This window comes from Mustela lutreola, chromosome 16 (genome assembly GCF_030435805.1).
Source record: "Mustela lutreola isolate mMusLut2 chromosome 16, mMusLut2.pri, whole genome shotgun sequence".
Taxonomy (NCBI): domain Eukaryota; kingdom Metazoa; phylum Chordata; class Mammalia; order Carnivora; family Mustelidae; genus Mustela; species Mustela lutreola.
In genome coordinates, this window is record NC_081305.1 from 52,001,413 (window position 1) to 52,025,234 (window position 23,822).

Below are 23,822 nucleotides of genomic sequence, written 5' to 3' on the forward strand. Positions count from 1 at the left end.
CAATACTGATGACCAATAAAGAACTCTTGAGAGGCCTTTGGTGTAAAAATTTGGTTTTATTAAAGCTGGAGGACAAGACCTGTGGGCAGAAAGAGTTGCCCTGGGATCATGAGAAGTGACCTATTATATATTTTCATGTTCTGAGGAGGGTAGGGATAGCTTAAGCCTCCCAGGTGTTTTGGAAACAAGGTTTCCAACACCTTGAGGGAGCTAGCTGTTGTTAGTAAAGGTCATTTATTGCTGTTTAGTAAAATATTTGGCATGAGACCCTTCAGATGTAGATGGGTGGGTCATAAGTTTGGAGGATGATTGCCAACATGTATTTTGTAGGGTCAAGAGAAAGGACGGTACCAAGGCAGTTTTTATACGTTAAAGGAGATTTACAGGATCCTGGGGGTTGAGCTAAGATTGCCTATTGCCCTTGGCAAAATGTTAAGCTGGGAGGCAGTTGGATCCCTGGAGGGAAGGCAACTCTGCCGGTATCAAGGACTTGTCAGTGGGCTGTAATTGTGAGGAAATATAATAATCTTTCTTCATCTTTATTTCTCATATCATCCCCCCACCGAACCGTTCCTACCCTTAAATCTTGAAGGTTGTTCAGAGTGCAAGTTCTCATCTTTGGTAACTTCTACCTGCTGAATAGATACATAGTGATGTCCCTACATATGGGTCAACATTGGTCATTTGGGGCTTATACAGACATGACTTATGAAACAGAAGCAGCTGAATCCAAGGGAGACTGCATGTGTGGACATCTTGCGAGGAAAGGATCATCTGTGGGCTTGAAGTCATGGCAGGTAAGGCATCTCAGCACCAAGTGGGGAGACTTGGGACAAAATGAAAACACAAAAAGAACCCTAAATAAGGGTCCTCTGATAGTTGACAAAATCTCCTGGACTCTAGGAGTTTCCCTAAGCATTGAAGGAAGAAGAGCGATTGTTACCTGCCAATCTGAGTGTCCATGTCTGTTAGAAACCCAGAAATACTTTTGTGGTCATCTAGACTGTGTGCACAGCATTTTGTTTTCAGGATAGCACACGTTCTATCTTGTGCAGCTGTTACAACATCTAACGCCTTTCTAGTCAGAAAAACTGCTTTATGCGTTCGTGTTAATTAAGTATTTAGTAGAGATATGCTATTCTGAGAGTCATTTAGGACTTTGATCATGTACTTAAGAGCTTTCCTGTGTCAAACAACCACCTCTAGTCCCAAAGAGGTTAAAAAAAAAAAAAAAAATCAAGTGGTCTTACCAATGAGACACAGAATGCGTCCACCAGTTTTAACTTTGTAAGATTAGGGACACCTGGGTAGCTCTGTTGTTAAGCATCTGCCTTCAGCTTGAGTCATGATCTCAGGGTGCTAAGATAGAGCCCCATGTCAGAGAGAGCCCCCTCTCCCACTCCACCCGCTTGTGCGCTCTGTCAAATAAATAAATTAATTAAGGAAAGAAAAATAAAAATACACTTAGAAGGTTGGCTGGTTGGTCATGGTGTTAATAATGCATCTGTGCATCCAGGCAAAACCCAGAGCACAGTGGCCCCTCCAGCCTGAGGGAAGTCATGGACACAAATTAGAGCCGCATAGCCACTGAGTCCCCCTAGCAGACAGCGATCTAATTTGGGGCCTCATTTTGATGATGGAGCAGAAGGCTGGCTGAGAACAAAGCAAAAACTGGCACCTTACACCTACCCACCCCCAACTCGGTGACACATGTGACATCCCTCAGGCACTCCTGGCTGCCCTAAAAAAAAAAAAAAAAAAAAAAAGTTAACTTGCAGAAATCACAATCCTGCAAGACAGGAGTCTCCCTCCATCTACAAATGTCCTAGTGATTTACAACAAAGAAACTTATCAACAGCGTAACTTCCAGAGACAAGTAACTCAGCTCCTAAAGCCCTAACATCACCCTCCCCTCCATAAAACTGAAAAAGGCTGAGGTTGAAGGAAATGTAAATAAAGTTAAATTTCTTCTAAAGCTAAAGCTCATTGACAAGGATGTGTGATAGGAGGGATGTGACATTCCACCAGGAAATGCCCAACTGTTAGTGCCTCATTAGAGGGAAAAACAGCCTTGGCTTGACAATAGCCACGCCTTCAGTATCCTAACAGTCTTCTTTACTGTGACAGCCCTTCTGAACACCCCCTTTGTCCTCACCTACCCAACTCCTGTGTATATAATCAGCCACTCCTCAGGATATCAGGGCAGCAGCTCTTCCTGCCCAAGTGTCCTGTCCCCATGCTTTAATAAACCACCATTTTCTACCAAAGATGTCTCAAGAATTCTTTCTTGGTCATCAGCTCTGGACCTTACCACACAGAACCTCACCTGTATCAAGGGCTTTTCAGTTTCAGGGGGTCATCTTTTGAATTTGTGTCATAAAAGACAGTTCTCTGTCAGTTTGTATGGACCAAAAGAGTCCAAATCTAGGGACAAATTTTCTTAGCAAAGTTCGTTTTTTGTTTTGTTTTGTTTTGTTTTTTTCCCTTATCTCCATGGGCTTTCTACACAAATCAGCAGCCTGAATTTAAACCCAGTATTACCTTCCACTGCTAATTTTTGTGTATAAAGATCTTTTCCTTCATTGTCAATGAGACAGTCCTGTGCATTTTTTAATATCCTTGTTCCTGGGCTATGTGAATTTCTCGGTCTGAATAGACTGGTCTTATGGACTTTATTGGAGTTTAGACTGGTATAAGACTTTGTATTTGTTTATTCTGTGCTGGCTGCTTGGCTGCATGGTCTACCACACTGTTTCCTTTATATTCTAAGGTCATGTCATTTGGATGTTCTTTGAAGTGAATTATAGCTACCTCCTTGGGTACGTGTACAGCCTTAAGAAGAGTAGTCATTTCAGAGCATATTTGATTGGGGATTTATGGCTTGATCATAATCCCTTCTTCCAAATTGCTCCATGAGCATGCAGGACTAGGAAAGCATATTTGGAGTCATTATAAATATTAATTTTTAAGGCTTGGCCAATTGCAAAGCACAAGTGAGTACTACAGCACACCCAGTTTTCTTGCTCCCTTTTCCATGAAACTGTTGCCACTAGTAAACTAACTGATGTCTCAAATTTTGAGAGGGGAATTTCCAATTTCTCATGGTCTAGAATAAAAAGATCAGTAATCTCTACACAGTTATGCTCTGTAGAAGTATGATGGTCAGGGTCAGGCATTAGAGTAGCTAAGTTTAAACCTTGATAGGTTTTAAGTATATTTCAGGCATATCTATAAGCACAGCCCAGTATTTAATAAGTTGGCCTCCCATCATCTATTGGTGGCTTTTGGTCTCTAAGACACTCTGAACCTGATGTGAAGTCATTCCAGTCAGGCCCTGTCCCATTGGGAGTTTTGAGGCTCCTTTTACCAGGAGGGATGTTTATGGTTGACTAAAGTCTCTACTTGTAGTGTTACATCAATATGATGTGGGAAACAGAGGCAAAAGAAAAATTATTAAATTTCCTTATCTACTGGCAAGCCCTTAAAACAGGCAGAGTGACATTCCTCTAGGGACTCAACTACCCTCACCTTAAGGCTTTGCTAACAATCCTAGCCTGACTGACCCCTCTCCCCAACCAGGATCCTGGAAGTCTACTTTAACAATTCCTTTGGAAACTTTATCTCTAAACCCTCCAAGATAGTGTTGACAATCATTCCCAAGCATATAGCCCACAGATATACATCTAAAGGGTCTCACAAAAAGCTTCTATTACTGGTAATAAATATCCTTTTTCCCAACAATTGCTAACCCCTCAAGGTCCTGGAAACCTTGCTTCCAAAATTTATTAGAGACTTAAGTCATTTCTAAACACCACCCCCCCTCAACTTGCAAGCATATAATGGACCACTCCTCACAACCCCAGGGCAGCAGCTCTTTCTGCCCATGGGTATTGCCCCTGTGCTTTAATAAATCACGATTTTGCACCAAAGATGTTTCAAGAATTCTTTCTTATCCATTGGTTCTGAACTCTACATCATTGAACCTTATCTATATTCTAAGACTTCATCAAATAGAAACAGCTCCTAAGACAAATATTACTAAGAAACAAAGCATCAAAAACCCTCTTTGAAGTCTAGCCTTAATAGGATCCTAATTAGGGCAACTGGGTGGCTCAGTTGGATAAGCAACTGTCTTCAGCTCAGGTCATGATCCTGGAGTCCCAGGATCGAGTCCCACATCTGTCTCCCTGCTTAGCAGGGAATCTGCTTCTCCTACTGACCTCTCAACTCTCAAATAAATACGCTCTCTGTCTCAAATTAATAAATAAAATCTTTAAAAAGAAGAATATCCTAATTACATGGAATATATTAACAAGTGGGAAACAACTTGTCTCAAGAGATAAGGGTATTCCCAGTGCATAATCCAATTGAATCATAGAGAAAGTGGGTTATCTATTATCTCCACAAGTCCTAGTTAATCCCATGGTGTAGGGTACACTCCAAGTTTTAAGAAGTGATTTTGTCCTTCTGAGCCTCACAGAGTTGGTCCAAGTCCTAGCTCAGATATGCAGTTCTTGGGGAATCTATCCCGTTTTTCAACTGTTCAAATCATCATATGCCCATGAGGTTATTATCCCCCCACAGAACAACAAGAAAGGAGGCTGTCTATACACAAACTAGTGTGGAAATCTCTCTGATGTTTACCTCAGGTTGTTTAGCTTTGGCAAACAACATTCAAAGATATTCAGAGCTAGGATTTAACATCTGCAAAGATGTGTTACTGAAACATAATTTCTCCTGAACATCACCCTTATTCCCTGAGATAGGCAAATCAAGATGAATTCATTTTCAAAACCAGTCCAATTTTCACAAACTTGGCCTACATAAGCTCAGCAAGAATAATGGCTGATCATACAGACCTTTTAGAATCTGCTTTGCTGGAACTTCTTAGAAGGAATCTCTAGGGTGAACTCTTAGTATCCTCTCCAGACCAGAAACTAAGTCAAGTACTTTCCATCAGACGTGTCTGCAGACCTGTAGATGTGGGCAGATCCCTCTTCACAAGGTCCCCCATATATCCTGCGGTTCCTGCACCTGCCAGGAAGTGACATTCTTTCCTCAGTGGGTAAGGCTGCTGGTAAATCTGAAAACAAGGGGCTTTAGGGCTCCAGGTTTCATAAAGTCAATCTTAGTTCTTTAAAACCATTTATAGTCCTGAGTCTATGTGGCTCTCTCAAATAGGACACTCCAGTCAAAGCATTGGTAAAATAACTAGTGTTTCCAAAGGTGTCCCCTTAGGAGAACAGATTCTATCGAACTTATGTAAATGACTGTGATTGCCATGGAAGAAAGAATACTTACTGAGACCTTTTGAATTTCAGAGGGTTCTGGTGGAAAGAAAAGTTAAATGCTTCTGTTTGTTCACAGATCAATCCTTTATCACATTCCATTCTTTTAAGTCACAGATATCTTAAGAGAAAGTTTTCTTAATCTGGAAGAGCAAACATTAGAGAACCAGCCATGTGTCAAGAGGCACAAAACTATAATCACATTTTGAGTTCACATAGTCCGATGTTACTAATTCTTGTTTAATTTGAATGCAGTTTTTTAGTTCTGGAAATTCTTACCCATTTCAGCTTTAACCTCATAGATAGTGAATACCTGTATTTTTCCTAAAAGTCCTTTAGATGAACCTCTTTGCAGATGAGACTTATTTTGCAAGAGAATAACAGCAATTAGAAATGACAAAAACTCAGAAATGGACACTGTTAATGATCTGATAAGAGAGTTCATTATGATGCATATCACAGGGAAATTTTGTTATTTCTGTATCAGAGTATCAAGAATCAAGAGTATCAAGAGATGGTGACCTTATACCAGAGGTAATATACCTAACAAGCAAGCCTAATTAGTCAGCAAGACTTTGTTAATGATTTATGTCTTGGGGAAGTTTGTTAAAACCTCAGAATTGTAAGGACCTATTTTATATTTTTATATTTTAGCCAGAGGCTTCCATTGAGGTTAAACAATAACCTTGTTGTTTAGCCTTTAAACTGTCCCTGCTCCCCTTCCCCCAGGGGATTTACTTAAAAACAAGTCCTGGAAACCAGCCCCAGGTAACAAAGCCCAGATACAGGGGTGGGTCAGGCCACCCTGTGGGGCCTGTTGGGGGATGCATACTGTCTCCATAGCTACCAAGGAATATGGACCCTGCCCTTTGGGAGCCTTTTGGGTGCCAATTTTAACCAAGGTGATAGACTGGTTCAAATGTCTACTATAAGGTAAGTTGTAATTCAATTGGTCACCTAACATCACTCTGCAGTTTTTTCTGTGTGTTACAATCTCATTGGCCACCTGTGTGTGACCAGGCCCAAATGCATGGACTTTGCCCTTAAAAGCTAGTCTGTGAAACAGAGAAGGGTCGCCCTTTCTTGTAAGAGGTGCGGCCCCGACCAGTCAGCTTGATTCTCAATGCTTGGCATGAAATAAAGCTTTGCTTGACCTTTGCTTTATATCAGTCTCGCTCCTTTAATCACAGACCCATTGGGGGGGGGGGGGTGTAACAAGAATGTTTTTAACCACAGGCCTAAAGAGGATTGCACATCCTTACAGAAAAAGGCTAAACAGAGAAACTGGTTTTTCCAGACAGGGAAAGAGAAAAACAATTGTTCATACTTTCTCGTGAAGAGCAGACCAAAAATTCAAGAAAATTTTGTCTTTTACAGAAATAAAGGAGACTCTCAGTTTTACACCAATGTACTTTAAAACCCTTCATTTCAGTCTTAGTCTATCCTGACTACACCTAAAATTCCTTTCCAAAGATTCCCCTTCAAAATATTCTATAATTTTCCTTGCATTCAGATTTTTCCCATGCCACTTTTCTCCAAAGAAGCAGTCTCATTTAGGACAAAACTACTTTCTTTTACCTTCAGCAAAAATGTATTCCCACTCCTTGATCTTCCTTATATGTTCAGAGTTGCTTTTCTTATTTCTATAAGTGTTAATTACATTTAGCAGCATTTTGCACTCTTCGAAATCTTAGTCTCCAGTGAAGAGTAAGTAGTAATAAACTGTGAACTGTTATACCAGAACTCTTTGGATGGCAAATTTATGAATCAGTTAAGCACAAAGCATGTTTACCCACACATTCAAATATCCTTAGTTCCTTTGCAATAAGGAGTCAAAAGCACAGACCTGCATTCAGTAAACAATGCTTGAGTATTTTATCTCATTTGAGATAAAACTAGATGTCCAATGAATTCAATCCCATTTGTCATCCAAGCAAAACTTTAATATTTCAGGATACTGAAGACTTGAAAGCTTTCTTAATAATGTTCCATGAAAACTTTGAGACAGACAGCGTTAACCATCATTTCAAGTCATCTTTTTGCTATCAAATCCAAAAGATGTAGCATGAGCTTATTTGAACTTCAGCAAACCTCAATAGGATAAAAGTTTCACATTTAATGCCAATAACATTAAAGACATGTCTATCTTAATTAAACCAACAAAGTACCTCCCCATTGCCAATTTTTACCTGGAACACTGATGGGGAAATCTGAACTGGGCAGTGGTTAAGTCTACAGGGTGGTGTTCTTTGCTCCTCACAGTGAGTAGGAGGAGGAGGAGAAGCCAGTGGTGCTGGAGGCAGGGAGGCCAGTAGAGAAGCCAGTAATTCAGGCCCCACCCAAGCCGGTGCAGAAATGGGAGGAGGGGGAGGGGAAGTGCTCCCAGAAAGCAGACAGAGGATGTCATCCACTTAGCCATGCTTTTTCCACCACAAGGGGAATTAGGCAGTCCATGACAGGCCAGAGATGACAGGGAATTTCCCCTGAAACAAAGGGCGTTTCAGCAGCTGCTTGGGAATGCCCCTTAAAGTCCCATCCTGAGGGAGACCAAACACAGCTGGCTCCAGTCAGAGCCATTAAAATGAGCAATGAGTGAGTGTGAAGCCCCTGTATCTATTAGGAGCAGGAACAGTGAGAGAGAGAGAGAGAGAGTCAGAAGCCCCTTCATCCACAACAGCCTCTTTCCTCCCATAACCTGGGTTTGTTTGGAGGAGGCCTATTTAGATAATTACCACCCAGTAGGTCAGGAGGGGGTTTATTGGTCTGCTTATGCCCAAACACATTCTGCAAGAGGCCTTTAGGTTCATGTCCTGATTTAGAGCCTTGAAGGCCTGGGATGGACCAGGGTACTTATGTCTATTTTCCCAGTTTCCTGCAGAAAAGACCTAATGGATAGATCCTACTGAAACCATGCATGCAGTACCTTTCTTAAATTTTATAGCCCACATGGTTTCTAGTGGCTTAAAAGGTATCCCAAGGTACAGTCCTTTGGGACTTGAAGAGCCTACTAATGCCATGCAGTGTAATTAAATGAAATTATTTGCTTTAATTACATTTGCTGGCAATGTAATTAAATGAGGCAATTACATGAAAAGAAAAGGAGAATGGTGATTCATGATTAGAGCAAATGTTAAACCAGTTTCTGTCTTCTAAGGGTAGCAGTTGACCAGACATCTGGTCCGATGTCAGACTTGAAGTATCTTGAGACAGAGGACTGGTAGCGACCACTGGACAGATCTTCCTGGTTTATAGTTCAAATGCATCTGCTCTTGTTTTCAGTGGCTCATGGAGCCACAGTCCTAAGACTGTTTATATGGGAGTTATTAGGACAATTTTATTACATCAGGTCATTTATGTTAAGTTTGCAGACCTTTGGGGGAAAAAGGCAGTTTTAGTTCTCAAATGATTCCAAGTGTGAAACATGGGAGAAGAATCAAAATGTTAATTTAGGCATTGGAAGCCAGGCACTAGACGACCCTAGATGAAATCTGGATTCAGTACATTTTATTAGTAATACTATTAAAATTTTTAATCTATATACATGTGTTATTATAACATTTTTTTTCTCTGTAATCACCTCATTGTTACCAAACACACCCAAATTAACACTAACTTTATTGTAAAGAAAGTCTAGCTCAAGAAAGAAAACTTGGCCTGGTTATTTACATAAGCAAACCAAGAATAGAGGTTTGACTTATAGCCTCTTTTTTTTTTTTTTAGATTTTATTTATTTATTTGACAGAGAGAGACCACAAGTAGGCATAGAGGCAGGCAGAGAGAGAGAGAGGGAAGCAGGCTCCCTGCCAAGCAGAGAGCCCAATGCGAGACTCATCCCAGAACCCTGAGATCATGACCTCAGCCAAAGGTAGCAGCTTAACCCACTAAGCCACCCAGGCACCCTGTCCTACAGTCTCTTTAAGACCACCTTTGCTGACCGTTTCATAATGAATCTCTAGACTGAAATTTCAATACTGCCCCCAGGCCAGAAGCCAAGCCAAATACTTTTCAACAGACATTGCCCAAGAGTCCTATAGATTTGGGTGAGTTCCTCTTATCTTGAGGTCCACCAAATATCCCTAGGTTCCTGCACCTGTTACAGAGTGATCTTCTTAATAACCTGGTAAGGCTGCTGGACACTCTCTAAGCAAGGTGTCAGGCTGATATTTCCAAAGGGGCTTCATTGGTTGCATAAAGTGAATCCTAGGCCCTTTTAGCTGTTTCATCATGTCTGCGTCTATGCAGCTCATTCACAGCTACAACACTCCAGCCAAAGCTTTGATAATATAACCAGTATTTGTTAAATATTTTTTGTTTAAAAAAATTTTTTAAGGGGCACCCTGGTGGCTCATCTGGTTAGGCGGCTGCCTTCTGCTCGGGTCATGATTCCAGGGTCCTGGGATCAAGCCCCACATCAGGCTCCCTGCTCAGCAGAGAGCCTACTTCTCTCTCTCCCCCTATCCCTGACGCTCTGCTTACTTGTGCTCTCTCTCTAACTCTCTGTCAAATAAATAAAATATTTAAAATATGTTTTAAGATTTTATTTATATATTTGACAGACAGAGATCATAAGTAGGCAGAGAGAGAGGAAGGGAAGAAGACTCTCTTCCAGGCAGAGAGCCCACTGTGGGGTTCAATCCCAGGACCCTGGGACCAGGACCCAAGCTGAAGGCAGAGGCTTTAACCCACTGAGCCACCCAAGTGCCCTGTAATTTTTATTTTATGTATTTCTTTGAAAGAGAAAGTATGAGCATGAGCAAGGGAAGGGACAGAGGGAAAACGAGAAGCAACTTCCCCAGAGCAGGGACCTGATGCTGGGCTCCATCCAGGATGCTTGGATTATGACCAGAGGTCAAGGTAGGTGCCTGGTAATGTGCTGAGCCACCCAGGTGCCCCATAGCCAGTGTTTGTTTATGTTTCTTGTCATAAGCAGACATAGTCTTATTGAAATTATGCAAATGCATATTTTGTAATAAAAGAAGAATAGTCACTGAGAGTTTCTGAACTTGGGAGGAATCTGGAAGGGAGGAAAGAGAAATGTTTCAATTTGTTTCCAAAGATATTTTTTCTGCAATGGTTAGGAGTCAATCAATCTAAGACAAAAAGTTTAAGTCTGTAAGAACAAAACATTCCTAAGGCTCTTGTTTACATTTCAGTTAGTTAACATATAAGGTAATATTCATTCCAGGAGTACAATAGTGACTATACAATTCCATATAAAACCTGGTGCTTGTCATAATTGTACTCCTTAATCGCTATAACTTATTTAACTCATCTGCTTACCCACTTGGACGCTGGCTTCCATCGGCTTGCTCTCTATAGGTAAGAGTCTCTTTCTTTCTTTGCATCTCCCTTTCTTTTTTTTTTTTTTCTCATTGCACACTTTTTCATTTGTTGAATTCTACCTGTGAGTGAAATCCTATGGCATTTGTCTTTCTCTGACTGATATCACGTAGCATAATACTCTCTAGCACCATCCACGTTGTTACAAGTGGCAAGATTTCATTCCTTTTTATGCTAATATTCCATTGTACATACATATCAAATCTTATTTATACATTCAGTAGTCAATGACCAATTGGGTTGGACTGTTTGAAGCAGAAAGGCTCATTGCCTCTCACTGCTGAACTACTGCTCCAGCAAATCAGCACCACGGACAGAGCCAGAACCTGAGCCCATACTCCTCACGGTACTGACTAGAGAGGAAGACCCCATACAGCAGTGCAGCTGCTTCCCTGAAAGTTCCCCCCATCTGCAGTGGATCTAATCTTGACAGCGGTTATATTGTTATGGACTGTGGACTGGATCCTGGCCAAAGAACCAAGTGGCACTCAGAGACCTTGGAGAACCAGAGGTTGATTTCACACCAGCGGACTCAGAAGAGAGTACTCTCTCAAGGTCTGAACCCCAAGCAAAAACAAAGGGGGTATTTATACATTTTTACTTCCATACCTGTGCCACTCTTGCAGCTGCATCTGGTAGGGCTGGGGGAAAGCCTGGGATGGCCCTGGGGCCGGGAATGGGATTCCCCTGCTGGACTGGTCAGCCACTTCACAAAATAGGGTTTCTTTATCAATATACATGGGAAACACGGGTTTGGGTGCAACTAACTACAGCACACACCTTGCTAATCCTGCCTATTCCACTATCCAGGAGGCTTCTTGCTCCCCACGTTTGTGACATTTTAAAGTTATACCTAAATGTGTTGGGGGCCATGAGGTCTGATCAAGGGCATTGCCCCACTAGGTTAAGGTTTGAACTGATGCAGGCCCAATTCTGCTGAGGACCAGATAGCACCACAGATAAGCATAGTCTAATAGTCTCTTGACTTTTCCTCTGATCCCTGTATCTTTCTCAAAGAGCCCGTTGCTAATCTGCCACAAATATCTCTCGGGCTTGTGGGCCAGAGCAACTTCAAGGAGGTAAATTATTCTGTATCCAAGACACTGGAGAACTTTAAATGTGTACCACAATAGACACTTTCCTACCTAGGTTGATGTTTGTCCAAGGCTTTCACAAGCCAAGCCACTGAAATACATCCTGCCTCCAGCAAAGGTAATGACTTCTCATTCCTACTTATCTCCTATATACTTAGTTTCTTCAGATAGCTTCCCATTTTCCTTTTATTTATATCCTGTTTTCCTGCAGTTCCTTACTACCTAGTTCATCCCTAAAGCTTCTCATTTTCCATTAACCTATATTCTGCTTTCCTTCAGACTCCAGACCAAAAAGCACATATTTCTGCTCCTTCCCATGGCTTTCTGAGGGACATGACTACTCAAGAGGCAAGACCCTGTCCCCCATCCCTGCCGCCAGTCTCTACCAACTATAGCTTAAACTAGAATAACTTGTGCTGAACAAAGAGAAATTATCTGATGTGTGCTTGAGCCCTTTGATGTCCTTTGCACAAATATAATCCCCTACCCCAATTAAACTGCCTATATAAGAAGCTCTAAAATAAAATAAAATGAATATGCCTGATTACTGACCAGAACTCGCTGTGTGGCTCTCCCATTCCTTTTGCCAACACTGCCCCTCCTTTGGGACACCTGGACCTGCCAAGGCTGGACCCTGGCATAAATGATTGCATCATCCAAAACCCATCCCATTTAGTGCCACTGATCTAGACTGGGCCATCACAGTCATCACTGCCATCCAAGAGCATCTGGTCCTCAGTTACAGACAGGAATTCAGTTAAATCATGAAGATAAAGTCTTCCTACTCCTTTAAAACTAACATATTTGGACACCTGGGTGGCTCAGTGGGTTAAAGCTTCTGCTTTCTGCTCAGGGTCATGATCCTGGGATCCTGGGATTAAGCCTCACATTGGGCTTTCTGCTCAGCAGAGAGCCTGCTTCCTCCTCTCTCTCTCTCCCTCTCTCTATCTCTCTCACTCTCTGTCTGCCTCTCTGCCTACTTGTGATCTCTGTCTGTCAAATAAATAAATAAATTTTTAAAAATAACATATTTGCCAATTCATGTTCCCCATTACATGTATACACCAGATGACACCACCAAGCCTGTGCTTTGGAATGACTAAAGCCAGCCATATCCAGTTCCTTCCCCACAACGGAGCTTTTCACATTTTCTTTTAATAGGTCTTCCCTTTCTCTCTAAGGATGTTGCCTTCATCGAATTTTACTGAGATTCACATCCCACATCCAGGCCTAAATATCTAAATAAATGCCCTTTGCCTGTCCATTTCTCTAATATCAATTGCTTAGTGAAAACGCCCTTGCCCCAATTCAGGAAAAAAAGAATGGTTGTGATGCCTATGGAACTGGAAACAAAAATGAGGAAAATACAACTGGATATTTGGAAATAACTAGGAAATAAAACAAGGAGAAATTATTCTTCTAATGCTGAGTCTGTTGTTCACCCCAGACCACAGTTCTTCACACGCTAATTCATCATGTTCTAATATTTTATATCTCTTACCTGAGCTACAATATCACTCCATTTAGAATAGGTCTCTTCTACTTCTGGCATGTCTGTTACACACACATCAAGGTCATATGCACATATGTACTTCATAGACACATCAAAACAACAGCTCAGTGTAATATACCTTTACTAGGGGCCATGATTCAATGCTTTAGAGTTTGAGCAGTAAGTCCAGACTAGGCCATTGAAACTAAAACAGGTTTAGGTAAGCTCTGCGGAAATCGTCTCTAAGGGACATGGGAGGCAGAAGCCTTGGGGAAAAGGAGATGGCTGCTCACAAGGGTGGATTGTTGTCATATCAGAATTTACATTGTCTTGTGACTCTGCAGGGTGTTGTCTAGGGAACACACTAGTGAAAAGGGTAGGTGTTAGTTCAAGGCTCCTGGAAAACTACTGGTTACACATAGGAGATGCCAAATAGCAGTATCATGGAGCATGTGAACTACAAGGTCAACCATACCTCCATATAATCTGTAACATACCAACAATAATTACACAGTATTCATAAAGAGGAGAAAATGATACAATAGATAAACTTGAGGGGGGAATCACACATGATTTTAACTTAAGGAACTGAGAGAATGGATTCCTAGGAATATTATTCCACTCCATTACCAAGTAGAGGATAGATACCATCAGCTCTCTACAACCTTTAATAGAGTGAGATAGTTTCACGTTGGTGGTGGGATAACACATCATTCATTACACACCCATATTAAGATGTTAAAAACCATTATGTTTTATTAGTTAAAATGTATTAAGTACACCAACTAGGTTATGCATTTCAAATCGACTCTATTATCCCTGTTCAAAATACAAGATGCAAGCATTAAAAAGCCCTCAAATGCTGGTATCATGAAGTGGGAGTAGTGATTACCATATATTTCAGGCCTGAGAATCATTAACAAATGTGTGTGTCCAATGATATGGCATTGTAGGGAACAGTGAGCTAGGATCTTTTTGCTATCTGTGAGGATTTCTGCATTTCAACCACAGCAACTCCTACTCTCTAAAGATCACTATTACAAAGATACATTAGTACTGAACTGGACGGCCACCTCTTTTTCTGTAAAGAACAATTAGTAAAACCTTGTATTTCTAGTTCGAGGCAGTTCCTTAGTTTTAATAATGGATAACAATCATGATCGGAACACCTATCTCATGGTAACTTACATCAATATTATAACCATAAACAGCATCTCCATTTAGATTTTCTTCATTTGTTGCATATTATCCTGTCCTTCATCTTCCATGGAAAATTAAGGATGCATGAGTCCCATCTAATGCAGAAGGGTATCAAATATCTTTGATATACCTACAATCAGCCACATGGTTTCACACACACACAGTAGGAATAAATACATTTTCTGAAGTGATTTGAGAATTAGGTACATTATTATTAGTCACAAATCTCAAATAGGATCAATGTAATGAAAAAGTGCATTGAAATTAATTATATCTTTGTAAAAGTCCACCCATTAAATCTCTTGCATATAACAACATATCTATTTCCTTCAACTTTGTCTTTTTCCTTGGAATAACTGTTTTGATGCAGTGTACTGTCTGAATAGAGTGACTGATGTATGGCTTTCTACTTGCTATCTGTCAAATGTTATTGACATCTGATGATCAATTAAATAGTTTTCTAAACACTGGTATCTTTCAATATACTTACTTTAATGTCCTCTCTGGTATTTGCCTAAGTGTATATTGAAAATAAGGCCTTTACACATTCATTATATTTCTAGGGTTTGCATTTTTTAAAAAGACTTTATTTATTTGACAGAGATCAAAAGTAGGCAGAGAAGTAGGCAGAGAGAGGGGGGAAAGCAGGCTCCCTGTTGAGCAAAGAACCTGATGTAGGGCTCGATCCCAGGACTCTGGGATCATGAACTGAGTGGAAGGCACAGGCTTTAACCCACTGAGACACCCAGGCTCCCCTAGGGTATGCATTTTTTGGAACTGAGTACAGACTGAACTCCAGTTAAAGGCTTGACCACTTTTTTTTTTCACATTTTCCAGTTTTCTTCCTATGATAATGATGACGACGTTAAGTTGTGTGCTCCAGGGAGAGAGAGGTAAGACACATTCTTTATATTTGCATAGTTACTCTCCAATATGAAATCTCTGATGTAGTGTATGGTAGAGCTGTCCTTAAGCATTTTTTACCACATTCTTTATATTTGTAAGATTTCTATCCAGTATGAATTCTATTATGGTTACTAAGGTGTAAGTGCTGTTGAAAAGTCTTTCCAATTTCTTTACATTTATATGCAATTCTGTGATGAATTCTGTGATGAGTAAGTGTTGAGAACAATCTAAAGGTCTTGCCACATTATTTACAATTCTAAGGTTTCTCTCCAGTATGAATCCTGTGATGTCGAGTAAGGTTTGATTGCCTCTTAAAGGCCTTGCCACATTCTGGACATTTGTAAGGTTTCTCTCCACTGTGAATTCTGTGATGTTGAGTCACGTGTGAGTGCTGGTTAAAGGCCTTGCCACATTCTGGACATTGGTATGGTTTCTCGCCAGTATGAATTCTGTGATGTTGAGTAAGGTTTGATTTCCTCTTAAAGGCCTTGTCACATTCTGGACATTTGTAAGGTTTCTCTCCACTGTGAATTCTGTGATGTTGAGTCACGTGTGAGTGCTGGTGAAAGGCCTTGCCACATTCTGGACATTGGTATGGTTTCTCACCAGTATGAATTCTGTGATGTTGAGTAAGGTTTGATTTCCTCTTAAAGGCCTTGTCACATTCTGGACATTTGTAAGGTTTCTCTCCACTGTGAATTCTGTGATGTTGAGTAAGGGCTGAGTGCTGGTTAAAGGCCTTGCCACATTCTGGACATTGGTAAGGTTTCTCTCCAGTATGAATTCTGTGATGTTGAATAAGGGCTGAGTGCTGGTTAAAGGCCTTGCCACATTCTTTACACTTGTAAGGTTTCTCTCCAGTATGAATTTTGTGATGTCGAGTAAGTGCTGAGTAAAATTTAAAATCTTTGCCACATTCTTTACATTTGTAGAGTTTATCTCCAGGATGGATTTGCCTGAGTCCAGTTAGTGATAAACAGTCCTTAAAGGTTTTACTAAATTCCTCACATTTGTATGGTTTCTCTACTGTATGATTTCTGTGATGCTGAAATAGGGTTGAGCTGAATTTAAAGGTTTTGCTACATTCTTTACATTGGAAAGGTTTCTCTCTGTATGTATGCTCAAATATTTGATTGGAGCTTTTACTGACAGAAACACACTGCTTTGCAGAAAGAGTTGACTTAAAATGTAAGGTTTTTAGTGATATTTTATATCCTTCGCTATTCTGGTCATTTTGATTCTTATCAAGTGCAGTTGTCTCCAAATGGCTATGTCCTTCATGGTATCTTTGATCCCCTTCACTATCCCCATCATTGTCCCAGTATGTCAATAAGTATACGTTTTCAGCAGCACTATTTTCGTATCTACCCATTGACACGTTTTGGAAAGAAGCTTCTATGCTTGGTTTCTGCAGGCAGCTTTGAGTGTCATGTGAAGATACAGCTGAAAGATATCAAATAAGAGAAGCTTTGCACACTGGCAGTATGATAGCCAGTGAGGTTTATCTGAGGCACAATTATTGCTAATTGAAAACTTTTCTGAAAGATATCAAATAAGAGAAAAGTAAAGTCATTCTACTTATCGCATTCAGATGAATATACGAATGTCTTCTAATACACAAGCTTCAAGTCAATCAAAGAATGTCAGGAAGATGGCTGAGAAGGAATCATGAGGACTTCATTCCTCCATGGATATAGAACTTTGCACACAACCTACAGACCACATATCCTAATAGATAATTCTGTGGTATTGTCATCTTGTAGCACACATCATTTTCCTATATCTCAAATAATCAGCAAAAGTGTCATATGAGAATAAAATTGTGGAAGGATGGATTCTTAAACATAAAACTGAAATTAACCCAATAGAATACAGTAAAAATAGGAACATATCCACAATAGGAAGAGTTGGTTGTCAGAAAAGATCAACAAAATTGACAGCCCATGAACTAAATCTAGAGCAAATGAATGAGAAAAGACCATGTAAAAGGAGAAATGAAGTAAAAGCAGACACAGTAGAACTAATACCATAGAAATAAAAGTAATTATAAAAGGAGACAATGTATAATCACGTACTAAGAAAGTGATACCAAAAATCAACAGAAATTTCAAAAAAAGTATAACAATAATGAAGAAATATTTTAAAATTAAAACTTATCAACAACTACTAAGCAGACTGAAAGAGTAGTGAAGAAACTCCCAACAAGGAAAAGTCCTGTGCTAGAAGAATTCACTGGAGAATTCAAACAGACACTTCAGGACAAAGGACTTCAAATCTCCTCAAACATTTCCAAGGAGTGAAGATCAAAGAAATCAGCTACTACCTGTGAGGAATATTCATGCAAAGTCCACAATAAAATAGAACAAACTAAGTCAAAAGCAGATTTTACCATTTGGCAACATAAGTGAAAAATCTCGCTGGAATTAAGGGTGTTGAAGTATGGAAAGCTATAAATTGAAACTTCACAATAACAGAATGAAGATCAAAAAAGGCATGATCATATTAATTGAGACAGAACACAAGTATGAGCATATTGGACATGTCATGATTAAAAATACTCAATAAAACTGCCTGTGTTAGGGCGCCTGGGTGGCTCAGTGTGTTGAAGCCTCTGCCTTTGGCTTGCGTCATGATCGCAAGGTCCTGGGATCGAGCCCCATATCAGGCTCTCTGTTCAGCAGGGAGCCTGCTTCCCCCTCTCTCTCTGCCTGCCTCTCTGCCTGCTTGTGATCTCTGTCTGTCATAAAAATAAATAAATCTTAAAAAAAAAAAAAAAGAAAGAAAAGAGAGAAAAGAAAAAAGTTGGAATAACCAACTTTCCTACTAAAAGAAGGGAAAAACTGGGGTGCCTGGGTGGCTTAGTGGTTTTAGCCTCTGCTTTCAGCTCAGGTCATGATCTCAGGGTTCTGGGATCAAGCCCCACATCAGGCTCTGCTCAACAGGGAGCCTGCTTCCCCCTCTCTCTCTGCCTGTCTCTGTCTTCTTGGGATCTCTGTCAAATAAATAAACAAAGTATTTAAAAATATAAAATAAAATAATAAAATAATATAAGGGGAAAAATAATGAAAATAAGTTTTCCTTTCAGAAAAAGAACTACTGAAATTTAGTAGAGAAAGAAAATAACAAAAATGTGAAATAAATATAATAGATCAGAATAAACAATAACAATACATTGAATGTAATGCTTTTTAAATTTTTTATGGTTTTTTTTCTGTTGTTGTTTTTTTTAATTATTTCTTTTTTATTAACATATAATGTATTCTTTGGTTCAGGTGTGTAATGCCCTTTTTTAACCAAAATAATAAACAAAACTGGCAATGCTTTAATTAGGTCAACAATTACATACTAATCAGGTAACTTAGAAAAAAAAAAATACCCAGATAACTCATAAAAATGCACGAGTTACTAAGACTGAATTATCAACCTTATACAAAGGAAACTGGGAATCTTCTTAGACCAGAATAACATTTAATTTGGAAACAAAACTGTCTCAGCACAGAAAAGCCCAAGACCTGGGAATGATACTATATTTGATGGAGTCACTCTGTTCCCTAAATGAAATCTTGAGAGAGATGATATATCTCTCTTTGATTCAGATTCATTATTTTTCATTCATTCATTCATTCATTCATTCATTGTCCTCTAGGTCAGAAAGTTGTTCCTCTATTTCTTCCTGCCTCCTATTCATTGCATCAAGTCTGTTTCCAAACTGATTGCATTGTTAATCTCTTTGATTTTTTTAAAAGATTCATTTATTTGAGACAGAGAGAGAGAGAAAGAGAGAGCATGAGTAGGAGCTACACGAGGGGAGAGGAAGGGAGAATACCAAGCAGACACCACAGTGAATGAGGAACTTGACTTGGGACTAGATCCCAGGATCCTGAAATCACTACCTGAACCAAAACAAAGAGTCAGATATTTAATGGAGTGAGATATTCACATGCACCTTTTTTTTTTTTTTTTTCTCCTCTCTATGTTAAGGTTCTCATTATTCTTTTCTCATCTCTGGGAATATCCCTAAGATTATTTCCTTAAATTCTCCACCAAGCAAGGTACTCATCTATATTTCCCTTAAATCTCTAGCTATGACCATATCTCATTTCACGTAAGATAATTTTTTTCATCTTGGTATTTTGTCTAAGTCTCTGCCTTCTTCTGTATTTGGAAAAGCCACTGATGTGCCCTCTTCTATCCTTCAGGCCAGTGGTCTGCAGAGGCTCTCCTTGCTTGCTGTGGGAAATCTTTGGAACCTAGCCTCAGTGTGACTAGGTGAGCTCTGGTCTACCTGTGATAGGAGACCTGACATCAACTCCTTCAGAGCTGAGGCCCTACAGAACTCCCTGCTCCACAGATGTGGTGTGGGCAGGGGCCCACCTTGCTGGTCCTCAGGCAAGCCTCACCAAGAAGGGCAGCCCCACCAGAACACAGGGAAGTAGGGCTTGGTGCAAGAAAAGCAGACAACCAGTGTCCCTGCTGAGTGGGGTTCTATGTTTATGCTATAGAGCGGGAGAGGGAGATGGTGCCATCCAACTTCTGTGTTCTTGAAAACGCATCTCACTGCAAGTTTTGTCTCAGTATAGGGCTTCTAGACTACTGAATAGTCTTCTACTCTGTGCCATCCTTCAGATGGTTGTTTCCATGTTGTCTGCTCCCAGGTTGTCTGCCTCCCTTCTCTCCAGAGGCACCACAGTGCCCTCTTGGCTCTATCCCAGACAAACCTATTGCCTATACTCATGTGTTTGGCAATAAATCTGTATAATTCACCTACACCCAGTGAAATAAAGACATAATAATAAAACGCCCATCAGGTTGCCAGGATTCCAGCTACAGCCTGTGACATGAAGACTGTTGCTATTGCCAAGCCCAGAGGCCACACTACTGTGGGAAGAGGAATAATCATTCATCTGAGTAGAGTGGCCCATGGAAGGTTTATGACATCCCAACTGACACGGGTTGTGTGGTCCTGTGTGATTGCTAAGCAGGACTAGAGGCAGGAAAAGATGGAGACAAATCACAGAGATATTGACTCCAAGACTGTGGCAATGTGAATCCATATCAAGAAATGACTTCTGTAAGCAAATAAAAAGAAAGCATAACATTTTCAGAATACATTTCAACTTGTTAGCTATGTTGGGGGATAAAAAAAGAATAGAAAACTTCGGTTACTACAGAAATCCCACAATACATTGATTTTTTAATACATTTCTGATTGAAATTTTAAGGATAAGGATGTGTTTACAGAAACTAAAAGGATTCTATCTCTGTGGTCTTGGTGTAAGAAAAAGTTCTGAAGAACAATAAAAAACACTAACCATGAAAGTTGAAATGACAAATTAGAGGACAAGAAAATTAAGAATTACTGATATGGTAATATGGGGATAGGCACAACAATCCAAGATTTCCAAGTGTTCCAGTGGATTCTAACACAGGCTAAAATGGACGCCTCTACAGGAACTAAGTCACAGGTCATCCCTGAGTTATCTATAGATAAGTCACTCTTGCAAACCCTCTATGCCTCTGGTCATGTTAGTGTTGGGACACAAAGACACACAAAATATACAACACACATTTTCTTTATTCATTAATGTATCTGACTCTGACAGAGTCTTCACTTCTTTCATCTCTCTCTTCCCTCTATACCTTCCTTGAGCTCCCACCTCAAATATACTTCCTTGAGCTTCCTGAGATGACCCTAGATGCACTTTAGTTCATGTTCTTGAATGAAAGCAATCCAAATTTAAGTGATTTGGAACAGGGGTACCTCGGTGGCTTAGTTGGTTAAGTGGTTATGACTCAGGTCATGATCTCAGGGTCCTGGGGTGGAGCCCTGCATTGGGCTCTCTACTTAGCAGGGAGTCAGCTTCAGAAATCCCTTTCTCTCTGCCCTTTACCCTACTAACTCTCTCCCTCTCTCTAAAATAAATATTAAATATTAAAAAAATAATAATAATAAAGTGTAGCTCCTGGGTGCTAATCGGTTAAGCAATGAACTCTTTGTTTCAGATCAGGTCCTAATCTCAACGTCATATTATGGAGCCCTGGGTCGGACTTTGAGCTCAGCAGGATGTTGGCTTGAGATTCTCTCTCCCTCTCAGTCTGCCCCACCCTGCCACACTCCTTTGTACTTTCTCTAAATTAAGTACATAACTCCTAAAAAAAATGTATTGGAAATTATTTAAATATTTTTCATATAAGTCAAGAAATGTATACAAGACATTAATATAGGTTAAAAATTTTAAAGAGATTGGATATAACATTTTTACTCTAAATCTTTAATCAATTTTCTTTTAAGAACATACATAATTGCAGGTCTAAGTAGCTGTTAATCAGCTATGCATTTACATATAGCATAAAATCCCTGGGCATTAAGATTAAGGATACTGTTAATTCTAGGGCCTTTTTGAAACAACTAGTTTTGGGGCACCTGGGTGGCTCAGTGGGTTAAGGCTCTTCCTCCAGCTTAGGTCATGATTTCAAGGTCCTTGGACCAAGTCCCATGTCGAGCTCTCTGCTCAGCAGGGAGCCTGCTTCTCCCTCTCTCTCTGCCTGCTGCTCTGCCTACTTGTGATATCTCTCTCTCTGTCAAATAAATTAATTAAATCTTTTTACAAATCTTAAAAAAAAAAAAAAAGAAAGAAACAGCTAGTTTCAGGACAAAGTTTGATCGCCTTTGCGCCAGATGCTGTGGTGAAGTTCAAGAGACGTTCTCAAATATCTACATCCATGTGTGTGACATTTATATATTACCCTGGCCCATAGAATAGTAGGGTTCAATGGCATTGTGAGAGTACTACCTTGGGGGAAAATGGTGTTCCCTGAAGGAAAACAGAAAGAATTCAGATCAAATTTCCTGAATCCTATCAGATTGACAGCCTCCTTTGCTGTAAGGAACAAGGATTGATGCCTAGTGGTGAGGCAGGTATCCTGGGGCAAAGAAAGGGCAAGAATAAGTGCAATGCCTTAGGATAAACAACACTAGAGAGAAGAAATGGAAAAACCAGAGTATATCTAGTGTATCTGAGCTATTTTATAAGACCTGAGCATCTACCTACTCACTGTGTACATAACACAAAATATGTGTCTTCTTTCCTACAAGTACACAGGAGCCTTTTCATGGTATAGCTGACCAGAAGATGACACATACTGAATAATGAGTTATTATCCTTCTTTTTTTTAAAGATTTAACTCACTTATTTTATGTACAGTGTGTGTGTACAATCACGGGGAACAGAAGGCAGAGGGAGAGAGACATATCTGGCTGAGCAGGGAGCCAGTTATGGAGCTCCTTCCCAGGACCAGCCTGTTCTAAGTAAAGGCAGATGCTTAACTAAATCACCCAGGTGTCCCTATCCTTCAATTGATTCAATTTTAAATGTAAGCATAACGGGGTACTCAAATTAATTTTACCAGCTTCTACAACTGATAAAAACCCACTTTTCACTCAGGTCAGGAGTATAAGGAGAGCATGGGCTTTGAAACAACATAGGGACATCTAACCTAAAAACTGGGTGGGCTGTTTGAAGCAGAAATAGTCACCTCTATTTGCTGGTGACAAAGAGGGAGAAACAGGGAACACAAGTAGGGGGAGCTGCAGACAGAGGGAGGGGGAGAAGCAGGCTTCCCACTGAGCAGAGAGCCCAATACATGGCTTAACCTCAGCACCCCAGGATCATGACCTGAACCAAAGGCAGACACTCAACTGACTGAGCCACCCACTTGCCCCTCAATTCTCTTTCTTTCTTTCTTTTTTTCTTTTTAGAATTTATTTATTTATTTGACAGAGATCACAAGTAGGCAGAGAGGCAGGCAGAGGGTGGGGGGGAAGCAGGGTCCCTGCTGAGCAGAGAAAATGATGCGGGGTTCGATCCCAGGACCCTGGGATCATGACCTGAAAAAAAGGCAGAGGCTCAACCCACTGAGCCACCCAGGAACCCCCCAATTTTCTTTTTTTGACAAATACAGTGCACTACTGTAAATTCACTTTCCCTTCATTATGACTGTTTTAATGTTTTATTTTCTCAAGTTTCCTTCATTATAGAAACACAATATACACCATTTACCCCGGCAAAGTATGAAATAATGGACTGTTAATGTTCTAGGTAAGGGTTCTGGTCAAAAATAGAATATTTCCGGGATGCCTGGGTGGCTCAGTTGGTTAAGCGGCTGCCTTTGACTCAGGTCATGATCCCAGCGTCCTGGGATCGAGTCCCACATCGGGCTCCTTGCTCGGCAGGGAGCCTGCTTCTCCCTCTGCCTCTAGCCTGCCACTCTGTCTGCCTGTGCTTGTGCTCTCTCTCTAACAAATAAATAAAATCTTTGAAAAAAAAAATAGAATATTTCCATCCAAAAGTAGGTATGTTTTTCAGTTTGGGGGACACAAAAGATACACAGATATGTCCAATTGTAGAGAGGTTGGCAGCCCACATGCCTATATTTTCCATGACTAAAATATAATTAATCTAGTTATTTTTTTCTCTAAAAATATATTCTAATTTAGAATCA

The 23,822-nt window shown here is 40.2% G+C and overlaps 1 protein-coding gene and 1 pseudogene across 2 annotated transcripts in view; one reads left to right on the forward strand and one right to left on the reverse strand.

Annotated features, from left to right (window-relative positions):
* Window positions 1–15,576: 15,576 nt before the first annotated feature.
* Window positions 15,577–23,822, reverse strand: part of LOC131817377 (zinc finger protein 845-like) — a 197,537-nt gene continuing 189,291 nt past the window's right edge. Inside the window, exon 2 of one of the 2 annotated variants that reach the window (XM_059150663.1) lies at window positions 15,577–16,196. In XM_059150663.1, coding sequence (XP_059006646.1) covers window positions 15,577–16,196 — 620 coding nt within the window. Of the gene's footprint in view, window positions 16,280–23,822 lie in introns of both variants that reach the window. The other variant, XM_059150662.1, reaches the window with a different exon arrangement.
* Window positions 16,786–16,937, forward strand: LOC131819053 (U4 spliceosomal RNA; annotated as a pseudogene).